The sequence below is a fragment of the Ictalurus furcatus genome, chromosome 8 (assembly GCF_023375685.1).
Source record: "Ictalurus furcatus strain D&B chromosome 8, Billie_1.0, whole genome shotgun sequence".
Taxonomy (NCBI): domain Eukaryota; kingdom Metazoa; phylum Chordata; class Actinopteri; order Siluriformes; family Ictaluridae; genus Ictalurus; species Ictalurus furcatus.
In genome coordinates, this window is record NC_071262.1 from 10821538 (window position 1) to 10833657 (window position 12120).

Below are 12120 nucleotides of genomic sequence, written 5' to 3' on the forward strand. Positions count from 1 at the left end.
GTACCAGTTTATTATAACCACGAAGGTTATAAAGCCTCAGTTCATTCTCTGTCTTTCTGTGATGTGTGAGATTTTCTAATGCAAATGGATTTAAGCTTTTAGTTTATAATTTAAACTTCACATGCCTCTCAAATAACCACTGGTGAATCTCCAGTGGTCCGGTACATCGATAATGGGTAGTTTCTACCTATCCGTTAATGTTTCCAGGTTTCCAGTATTCATATATATCTCCACATGGTACCCATCACAAGACAAAGTGCAAGGAAAGGACTCAGTGGTCACTGAGAGTTCATCTCTGGCAGAGTAATACAAATCAAACATGATGATGTGTCTCTTCAGGAACTCTTAGCAGTCTGTGAACCTGCTGTAGTGTTCTCTCATAAAAGAACATGGGAGCCTTTTTCCCCCCTATTTGCACTGCAGAGTAGAGCTCAAACTAAAAGCACTGAATTAGAGAAAACAAACTAAGGTGGGGCTGGAACATGTGCAGCAGATTTGCAAAGGATGGAATTGGTGGACTATAGCTGAGGTTAAAGGCACAGGGAAAGCACAGATCCTGAGGTAATTGCTGAATTTCATGAGCCAGTGGTGCAGAGTTTTGAGGGCAGGGAGATGGTGCAGAATTTTTTTTCTGTAATATTTTTGCTCGCAGGGCACAGGGCCATAGCAAGACATTGTAATGACTTTGTCTCAGTGTCTACTAATGGAGGGATTGTGGAGGGTGTTGCACTCCAGCAGTGTGTTAGAAGCAACTGTGGGGTGCAGGATGGACTTTCAGTAATCACCCCATTAGGATGCATCAGTGGGGCCTTTAACATTTAAATTAGAGAACGGAGAAAACCCAGTGCTGAATTCCTCCTGGTATATTCTTCCAAAATATCATGCATTATCATTTAATTGTAAATATATTGAAATAAAAATTAAATGAGAGGATAGGAAGAGAAAAAAAGTGTGAAAAGACTGATTGCAGAAACGTGTTCAGTGTGCACATTGACTTTACATGCTGGTGCACTCCAGGTGAACGTGGTTTACACTTGATCAAATGCATGATTGGACCACATGTGTAAGCCATGCTCACTGGGGATGAAGACGCATGCGAGACAAATGTGCATTTCTCAATTTGTCTATCAATGTTCAGTCAAAGCTCGGGAATTAGATTTACATTTGACACGTTTAAGGCAATTGAACAAGAAGCCATATCATTTACAATGTCCCATACATTGTGCCATTATTTTATGAGTTGTCCCAGAATTGTTTCATATCTGTGTTTATGAATTCAGACAGCTCTCAGATATACTGTACATTTCTTCATACTTCTCTTCCATGTGATATTATCTGTGTGGACTATCTGAGCTTTGTGAAAACACTCATCTAACCTTCTAGTAGTTTCTGTCTAGGAGAAGTTCAGGGAGAAATTTGACTTTGTAGTAGTAAAACTATGATGCTGAGGCCAGTCCCACTGGAGGGTATTTTATAGGTTCTCTCACTATTTGATTTTTATCAGTCCCATCCTAAGGATAGTTTCAAGGATTTATGAATCTAACCTTTAGTTTTATGACCTTTAAAGGGGATAGAGCTGCACACAAACAGATTGTGGAATGTGGCGGAGAGCAGATTTTCCCTCCCGGTCTGTTTCTTGCACTGTCACATGCTCTCAGACTTGTTTTCTTCTTCTTTCCTTCCTTCCTTCCTTCCTTCCTTCCTTCCTTCCGTCCTTTCGTTCCTTATCTTTCCTTTGCTTTAACTGCATTGTGTAGTATACTGTACTTCATAGACCTTCTGTCTTCTAACTATGTACGGGATTCTCTCTGCCTTCCCTCCACCTTCATCTCTCCTTCTCTGAGAATGTGTACTGACCCATAACCCAAGGCAATTTCACCTCTTTTTTCAAGGGATTACAATGATGTCCAATCACATTACTTTAGCTTGGTGTCTTAATACTTTGTGAAGCCTCACTTTATTTTAGGTACACTGGGGAGAATTGACTGGCCTTTGGCATAAAAGAGGGGCCGTGCTCCGTCCTGCCCAACGAAAACGATCAATGGCCACTATAGATTCTGCTGTCTTGGTGCTTCATAAGTATTTGGCGGTCTAAAATGGCAACTTAATTTAAAAAGCAATCATTTCTAACTGACTTTTCTCTCAACTCAATATAGTGTGACAATCTATGCATAGTGGGCTGTTAATGTGGCATCTCAAGGACTTCAGATGTCGAAAATTGTATTAATTAAAGCTGCATTGCATTTGATTCATGAAGGGTAAATGGGCCTTAGTGCATTCAAGGATTTTCATGCTCTTTTGCCCATGACGTCCTCCCTAACCACCATCTCCATTGAAATGTCACCTGTGCTAAATCAGGCAGAACTAATGACCATATGATAAAAGATACTGTCCTGCTCCAAAAGGCCATATCTTCATGGTGACCAACAGCGAAGTCACCGACATGCTAAGGTGTTAACTGTTTAAGGTTAATCTTGGGGCTTTTGGCCTAAGCATGGCTGAACTCACACTGACATATGAGATAATCCTCTTATAGTAATACAAACTGAGCGTCAGTTTCCTCCATGCTTGAAATTTTGGTGTATATTAGAATATAATTGGTAATACTTGATTCCTAGCATTAATCTTGTCACTGTTGGGTAAAATATTTGTTGTTTTAATTATCAAAGTGCCAGATTACGAAGGAATGACAGGTCACAACTCCAGGGTGCTTAATTATGGCCGGGTAAAGGAGCAGGAATACAGAGTTTGCCCTTTTCATGGGATGGTGTGCTCAGCAATCAGTCATAAACACAGCCTCTCCCCAGAGCATCCACAAATACATGTGGTGACCTCATATGAAACAGCTGTGACAGGTTTGTTTTCACTTTAATTTTGGACCTTTCCAGGTATTCTTTTATAAAGAAAATAAGAAAATATCTCGGCTATTTCACTTTCTTTTACTGTCTTTGATTTCCCATTCCAACAAATATATAAACACAAATTTTTAACTTGTTTATAAACTCTCCAAATAAAAAAAAAATGCATCTCTTCTGACTCTATGGAAACACCATTTGCAGTTTTAGATGTTATGAAGTTATAAATATATATCTTATAAATGCTTTATGAAGTTATTAAGTAGGAACTCTAAACTTAATTCTAAGGCATATCTCAGCCTCTGGCATACATTTGACAAAATCACTCACACAAATGTATTCCCACTCTTACATGTAGCTCATCACATAACCCAAGGCTCTCACCTACTCTGTCACCTTGCTCCCACTCATCTCTCTTGCTAAATCTGCCTACTATCTCAAGTTCACCCATGCACACTCTCTCACCTAGATACACACAAGACTTCTAATCTGATCTGATCTGTCTCTAGCTTCTCCTAATCACATTCGCACATGGAGAGCTGTGTGCGCAAGCCAAGGGAATCTAATCATCTCCCCCAAATTAACCCACTGGGAGCTCCTATACGTGTTCTTATCAAGTATTCTCAAATCAACAAGAACTCGAGGGAGTGCTGCAAGTGTGTTTGTCTTCATTGCATGTGTGTGAGTGTGCATGTTACTGCATGCCCTATAGGCACTATAGAACATGTCAACCAGTGACCTGAATTAACTTTTGCCATTTTGTGGCTTACTTTACTCTTACTCCGACTGTACCCTCTGTCCCTCCCTCTTTTCTTTTCCCTGTGCCCTACATCTTTTGCAGACGGCTGTCCTAACCTGTGCAGTGGCAATGGGCAGTGCACAATGGGACAGAACAGCTGGCACTGTGAGTGCAAGACAGGCTGGAGGGGCAGTGGGTGCAACGTCGCCATGGAAACCTCCTGTGCAGACAACAAAGACAATGAAGGAGGTCAGACAGTGCCAAACAAACCAGCATAGCTGGCATTCACCATTACAAACTATTAAAAAAAACCCACACACAAGTCATTTTTTACAGCAATGCAGTAAATACCCAATTAAAAATAAATAAATTGTCTGCATTTCGATTTTTAAAACTGTAAGCAGTATTACTAAGTGGAATTAAACATGCCTGGATGATGGCAGGTGTGTGTGGCATCTTTGCCTCTTCACTAAATAGTCAAATTACACTAGCATGATTCTCACCTTGTGTAATAGTGTATTGCTCGCATCCCTCTGTCTGACAGATGACTTCACTGCAAGAATGGATGCAGGAGGTTACATAGATTCATGGCAAGCTGTCACTGCTCATATGGTTGTTTGTTAGCTTATTTTGTCTTCAAACGTTACCCAAGGGCAAAGAAGCAGATGAGCACCTATTAACTTGAATGCAGGAACAGGACACAGTGGCAGAGTTCACCTTGGAGTTCAGAACACTGGCTGCAGGTGGTGGGGCAACCCAGCTCTCATCATCACTTTTTGTCAAGGGCTTAAAAGGGATGTAGTCACTGAAGGAGCCTATAGAGGCAGTCTTTTTTCTTTGCACTCTCTCATTGGCTTTGCAGTTAATCTTGATAAACTATTCCCTGGTAGAAGAAAGTATGCTCCTTTTCAAGTCCCATAAACATGTTCAAGCCCTGAACCCATACAGATCAGCTATGCCAAGACAGCAGATTCTAATACAACAAATGAAGGTATCTACCATATTCATGAAACTAGACCTCCCAAGTTCCTACAGTCTGATTCACATACAAGAGGAAGAAGAATGGAAGATAGTTTCTAGTAACGATGTGAATAACTCTATCAATATTCAGTGAGGCTATATGGCTTGGTTAAAATTTCTTCCATATTTAATGTATTCATAAATGTCCTCCACAGAGATTTATTGAACAGATTTCTCATGATTTGGATACAAAATATCTTAATATGCATGACTTCACTAGAAGAACACATTCACCAGTGAATTAAAGAGAGTGCTGCAGAGGTTAATGGAAAGTCATTTGTTTGTGAAGGCTGAAAGTGCAAGCTCTATGTACCCCAAGTTGTAACCCTGGGTTATATCATCAACAGAGAGGGAGTCTACAACTCTATGTGCTATCACAGAATGACTAGCTTTGCATAATCGCCAAAGATTTTTAGGTTTCACCAACTTTTCCCAATGTTTTATTAGAAACCTTTGTGCACTTGCCCTGTATTATAAAACACTAAGACCTAACACCTTTCATGGATTAAGTAGATGCTTCTGAAGAAGGGGTCAGAGCTCTCTGCCAGCATCAAGGGGTCCCTAACCAAAATGTACCCTATCGCCTTCTTTCCCATAAACCTGCACCTGCCAGAACGAATTACAAAATTGTTAATAGAGAAGTATTGGCTGTGAAACCAATACTCTTCAACGGCTAGAGGGGGTTAAACACTTATTCGCTATATACATAGATCATTGAAGAACCTTGAATGCTACAAAAAATGCCTTACACCTCAACAAGCTATATGGGCATTTCACTTTTCAAGGTCTCCATTTTCATATTATCCAGGTTCCAAGAACTTCAAAACTTACATGCTGTCTAGTCCGAAACCAGTCAGACCAGAGTCATGTTTTGTAGCCATCAGAGAGATAATCCAAGCTCTCCAGTTTTTCAATATTTCACCTCATTGGCCACAAGATAAACATATACCCCTTTTCTCATTTTATGCCTGTTAGCTGATCATCTGACTTTTTTTTTGTTTAATGTTTTCCAGTTTTAAAGTATTTACTAATCCTGCTGCCTTGTTTGCTTGTAGCTTTTAATTAATCTTGACCTGCACTTGTATTCCTCTGTCTGTGAATCATAGAAGTGTGAAGGTATGAATAAAAGATGGTAGAAGGACTGGGTCAGAAACTAAAACCACTTGGATGTTCAATTTGTACCGAGAACTTAATTTATAATCACTTTTTATTTCACCTTGTTGCCCTTGGGCTGAGATGCCCTGAACACACACACACACACACACACACACACACACACATATATATATATATATATATATATATATATATATATATATATATATATATATATATATATATATATGCACCAAGCACATAAAGTTACAGATTGGACATTTTTTATTATTATTATGGTTCCACTTTTAGTAAAATAGGTCAAGCAGGAAATTTAATGTCATTACATGTAGGTTGTGGTCTAGCACGGTGTTATCTACGTGTGTATTATGTGTGTATGGTGGCCTTGAAAGACTACCCACTCAAGGGTCAGAGTGACTTTGAATGGACAGCTCGTCTCAGTGGGATGCATTTAAAGAGATAAATGCTTACTCTGACCCAAGGTGCCTTTTTCTGGGCCCACCTTATGTATTCACCTTTCTCTCTCTCTCTCTCTCTCTAGCTCTCTCTCTCTCTCTCTCTCTCTCTCTCCCTCTCTTATTCTCACTTCTCCCTTTCTCTTTAAGCTACAGCAACAGAAAATAATTTGGCTTTAGAAAAGGACTGCTGAATAGAAGATGTAAAGTGCTTGCGCTTGCATCATTTCAGCTATCCTCTTTATTTAGCTAAGTAAAAACATCAGGGACACACCAGATAATTTGGTGGAATATAAAGGTGCAGTAACTGAACAAAAAAAATGCTTTTGCGCTATTGCTTAGCATCAGTTCATATTTTAAAAGAGAGGATAAGTAAAAGCAAAGAACAAATTAAATGATTATAATGCCTGCGACTCTTTGGGTTTTCCTCTCTTCCTGTAGATGGTCTGACAGACTGCATGGACCCAGATTGCTGTATCCAGAGCCCGTGTCAGAACAGCCCACTGTGTCGTGGTTCTCGAGACCCATTGCAGGTGATCCAGCAGAGCCAGCTGCCAGTGCAGAAGGTTCGCTCCTTCTATGAGCGTGTGAACATGCTGGTGGGCCGGGATAGCACACATATTATACAAGGAGAAAACCCTTTCAATGCCAGGTACAGCAACAGCTTTACTCTAAATGCATTGAATTGTGTCACTAGGGCATCTATGTGATTGATTTTGACTTATTACAAGGGATAGAAGGTGTTTTTTTTTTTTTTTTTTGTTCATATTTTCTTTTTCGCAACTTGTTTAAAGAAGTTTTACCAGTTAAATGCACTTTTTTTTTTCAGTCTGGCATCTCTGATAAGAGGCCAGGTTCTGACTACAGACGGAACCCCCCTGGTGGGTGTCAACGTGTCTTTTGTTAAGCACCCTCACTATGGATATACCCTTACACGGCAGGATGGAACGTGAGTGACTTCGAAGCGTTAACATTCAAATTTCTCCATCAGCAACCATTAACTGGTTTTAATACTTTCCTCCCACCCTCTTCATTGTTAGGAGTTTAGCTTACTTATGACATTTTTTTAAACCCCTACTACGCTGTTGTTTATTACAGCTTCAAGTGCTGATGATGTATACCACGGCATTAAAAACAAATACAGAACAAATGTTTATTACATTCATTAGGAGTCATGTAAACCCAGAGCTTTTCTGCTGAAATGGCTGTAATTTATCAATGAAATTAATTATACCCCCCAGAAAACTGCTGTTTTGACTTGTAAAATCATTTAGAGTATAATAGTGACATCAATAACGTGTACAGCACAAGTAATTATGTTTTTCTTCTTTCTCCACGCTTTCCTCTTCTCGGCTCTTTCCAACAGCTTTGACCTCATCGCTAACGGAGGCGCTTCTCTCACGCTGCATTTCGAGCGTGCGCCGTTCCTGAGCCAAGAGCGCACAGTGTGGCTACCATGGAACAGCTTCTATGCCATGGACACGCTCATGATGAAAACAGAGGAGAACACAATCCCAGGCTGCGACCTGAGTGGCTTTGTGAGGCCCGATCCAGTTGTGGTGGCTTCACCCCTGTCCTCGTTCTTTAGCTCTCGACCCGGAGAAAGGTCCATTATCCCCGAGACTCAGGTCAGAACAAGGTTCTTCAAAATGTTCTGGGTCATGTTTTATTTTTTGCCAAGGTAACTGGATATAAGCTGGGTTTTTTTTTTTCTGCCAGAGCCCTTCTCTGTCAAAGCTCTTTACTTTTTCAGATATTATATTGCTGTTCAGTTAACCAGGCTTCTCTCGAGTAGCAGCCTTTGACATTGCAGAGACTACAGGGTATTTCATTTTAACTAGAGTATGCATCAACGAGCTACTTCTGAACCTGATGGAGTTTTTAACTTTTTTTTCCCTTATCCCATCTTGTTTTCTTTTCCATCATACTTTTCCCTTTTTGCCGAGCTTAATCTATTTTTCATTATCCCTGAGGGAGAAATTCTTCCACCAATTTCTATTAACAAAAGGCCTGCTAACTCTGGCCTTTTGTTCTTTATGTTCTGCAGGTTCTTCATGAACTGATTGAAATACCAAACACCAATCTGAAATTGTGTCACCTGAGCTCACGGGCAGCAGGCTACCGCTCACTGCTGAAGATCACCATGACACAGGCGGTGGTGCCCCTCAGCCTGATCAAGGTGCACCTGATGGTGGCTGTGGAAGGTCACCTCTTCCAAAAATGGTTCCACGCCTCGCCCAACCTAGCTTACACTTTCATATGGGATAAGACAGATGCTTATGGCCAGCGAGTCTATGGCCTTTCTGAGGCAGTGGGTGAGTAAACTGGTTCAAATACCTCTGAATATATCTATGTAATATGGGCACACAATTAGTTTTTTTACACATAAAGAAGATCGGCGCTCAGCCATGTTAACCAGGGATTCAGTGTGATATAAGGAAGCACTCTGCCTATAGCCTCTGTCAGCACTGACTTTGGGGAATGGTTTCAGGTATCCATGCTGCTGTCAGTGCTAGGAGGAAATTGCTGAGCATGTGTCTGATTTGGTGTGTGCAAACAGTGTGATAGCAACTCCACCCCCTTTATCTGCTTGGCTTTATTTACGCTGCCTCTCTCTTCATCTCATTGTAGCTACAGTACATACCGTATCTTGGCAATTTCTAGTACAGAAATGTGTCTTACTCTATAATAGATTTATACTAATGTATGAAAAATCTTGCAGTTGGGTCCGGCATCGCATTATTACAATGTGTGGAGGTGCATTTCCATTTATGCATAAAATAATTGACGCTGTACATGTATTTTTATCAGATTGAATAAGCAAGTGATCATTTACATAAATATTTAAGAAAGTTCAATAGTTAAATAGTTACACAGCAACATGATGACAGGAATATGTCTTATCTATGTGAGAAAGACAAAAAGTATATTTTGAAGTTGTTTCAAAATGTGATGTCAGCATCCAGATCAATATTGTGGGAATACCAAACTTTTTAAAAATCAGTCAGGGAGAAGAACATTAGGTATAGTAGGAGCAGTCAGATACACGTGAATGCAAATGAATGGAAATAGTCCATTGTGAGCCAGAGTGAGGTAGACTGTGGGCTGTCTTCAGAGAACGAGGCATTATCCAAGCACCAATAGTAATCGTTTCAACAAGAAGCCGGAAGTACTGCGATGGAGGAGCTGGAGTGGGTTCTGGAAGCCTTCTTTTTATATTAGTATTAACATGCAATACATGCGCCTGTTACATGCAAAATTGGACAGGTCCATGCGGAGAGGGTAGAGAGACCCAAGTCTATGTGTTCTATGAGGATTTTAAGGATGTAAGAAGATATCAGTCCTTCCAGGATTTCTTGATTTTTGCGATCGCAGTAATTAACGCAAAATCAAGCAAACTCCACAACATGTGAATGGCGTTTGGAATTTTTCAAAATTACTAGAGATTTTTCACAGATTCGGGACTAGACATGTCATGTGATGTCATCACTGCGTGCATTCCGTCAAAACCCTCTTTGATTCACGTGCGTGGAATACGAGTACAGCTAAAAGGTCTCATTTACCAAAAAATATCACTGCAATAAACGGTGCAAAACAATTTAATGCAACTGTAATTTAGCCAATTCAAGTAGAATTGCTTTTTGCAAAACAAAAGCAGAAAAAATTCTGCAAGTTGCATCATAAATTTGGAAAAAAGCCACAGCAAATGTTAAATGATGCTTTGTTGATCGTATTGCGTGTTTGCTTTGTCCGTTTGCTTGTAGAAACCTTGTATGCTGCACTCTTGGCCAAGTCTCTATTTTTCACCAAGACTTTTACCTGGTCAAATAAAGGTTACATTATATGAATTCTGAGTTTTTGTAGTTATGTTGGTTCTCCTCCTTCAGATTTGGAACTGTTGGAGTTATCTATCAGCTAATGTCATTGTCAAATGATTCATCTTTAATGTGGGCCTTGACACTTAATCAGTTAAATGTGGGTTTGATGTCTTTTGAATGACATGCACTGTCTATGTTCCTCTCCACTTTGCTCCCTTTGCAGTCTCTGTGGGTTATGAGTATGAGACATGTCCTAGTCTGGTCTTATGGGAGAAGAGGACAGCTGCGCTGCAGGGGTATGAACTTGAGCCTTCTAACCTTGGAGGATGGTCTCTGGACAAACATCACATCCTCAACCTGCGCAGTGGTATGCCCTCTTTCTAGTACAAATTCTACCCATGTTCAATCATGCCTACTTGTCATGCATTCTCTTGTGTTTTTAACATCTTGAGTAGTACTTAGGTCTATAAATTAACCTGATAAATAAATGCATGGGTTTTGAATTCTGGCAGTATAAAAATAGATTTATGGCTGACACTGATTGACAGTGCTCAATTGCAGATAGAACTGAGCGTAGCAGTGAAATCCCCCTAACCTGAGTCAATCAATAACCTAATGCACAGTCTCACAATGTGGCTGCAGCAGTGAAAACGCAAAGCTTATAAAATGCAGTTTATAAACTGCTTTTATTGAAATTGACTTTTTGAAAATACTTTTTTTTTATTCTTTTTACTATCAAATTTTTACACATTCTGCTTTCTTTTATATTCCAGGGATCCTTCATAAAGGCTGTGGGGAGAACGTCTTTGTTTGCCAACAGCCCCCAGTCATCACCAGCATTATGGGTAATGGGCGTCGACGGAGTATCTCGTGTCCGAGCTGTAACGGATTGGCAGATGGGAATAAACTGTTGGCACCAGTCGCACTGGCAGCGGGTATTGATGGCAGCCTGTACGTGGGTGACCTGAATTTTGTGCGCAGGGTGTATCCATCTCTCAATACTACTCGTGTGCTAGAACTCAGGTATAACAAGAGGATTTCATATTTTTCTTGCATATACTTTCTAATATTCACCGTAGTTGTACGTGTCAGAATTATATTTTCTTATCTTCCATTTTTCCGCCCTATAGAAATAAGGATTTTCGTCACAGGTGAGCCTTGGCTTTTTCGCCAACTTAAATAACTTAAGTGTCGATTCTTGAATTATATATAAAAATTAAATCTGGTGTTGACCCTCTCTTCATCATTTCCTGTAGCAACAACCCAACACATAAGTACTTCCTGGCTGTAGACCCAGTTACAGGGGCTTTGTTCATCTCCGACACAAACTCTCGAAGAATTTACAAAGTGCGTTCGCTCACTGGGGGTCGGCTTCTTGCTGACAATGCTGAGGTGGTAGCAGGAACAGGAGAGCAGTGTCTACCCTTTGACGAGCGGTGTGGGGATGGAGGAAAAGCTGTGGAGGCTACTCTTATGAGCCCAAAAGGTAAAGAGAAAAGAAAAGAAGAGAAACTAGGTAAATTCAGTTACACAGCAGGCAGAGGTGATATTAGATTTGTCTTGGTTCTCTTGCCTTTGACATCTAGCATGTATAATAGAGACCTGTTTCAATGGAATTGAATATTCAACCATAAGCTATTAATTATTTTTTAGGTCTGCTGTTAGGAATCAAAGTAGCTGGCCCCAGCCAATGCAGCCTCATAGTCTTTGCTGTCTCTCTAGGATAAGTCGTTGTTCCAGCTTGGGCTTGGGCTTTAAACATTTAACTAGCACTGAGAGCTACATTTTTGTATTAAATATATTTATGGAATACCTATTGATTTGAACATCTAATAGTGGACAATTTAAAATGTCTTAAAATGAATACAATCCAACACAGCATAAAGTGGAAAAAAAAAATACTGAATGTGAAATATGAAAGATTAAATCGCAGGTAAGAATCACAGTTAATATAAATACATTCTAATATTAATACATCATGTACCATATTCAGAGTTGAGCTATGTGCGCATAGTGAGGAGTTAACACCGAATATTGTGCACATCCGGATTTAGACCTCATACCTGACTACAGTTTATCCATTTAACCATGGACACATTTTCTTTTGAGGACTGTGC

General features: G+C 40.0%; 1 protein-coding gene across 1 annotated transcript in view; it reads left to right on the forward strand.

The window, feature by feature from the left end:
- Positions 1–12120, forward strand: part of tenm2a (teneurin transmembrane protein 2a) — a 252260-nt gene that overhangs the window by 230131 nt on the left and 10009 nt on the right. The window contains exons 13-21 of the mRNA XM_053630714.1: positions 3697–3843; positions 6627–6837; positions 7015–7134; positions 7552–7813; positions 8233–8500; positions 10227–10370; positions 10777–11026; positions 11134–11154; positions 11260–11489. Of these exons, the coding sequence (XP_053486689.1) occupies positions 3697–3843; positions 6627–6837; positions 7015–7134; positions 7552–7813; positions 8233–8500; positions 10227–10370; positions 10777–11026; positions 11134–11154; positions 11260–11489 (1653 nt within the window). The remainder of the gene's footprint in view (positions 1–3696; positions 3844–6626; positions 6838–7014; positions 7135–7551; positions 7814–8232; positions 8501–10226; positions 10371–10776; positions 11027–11133; positions 11155–11259; positions 11490–12120) is intronic.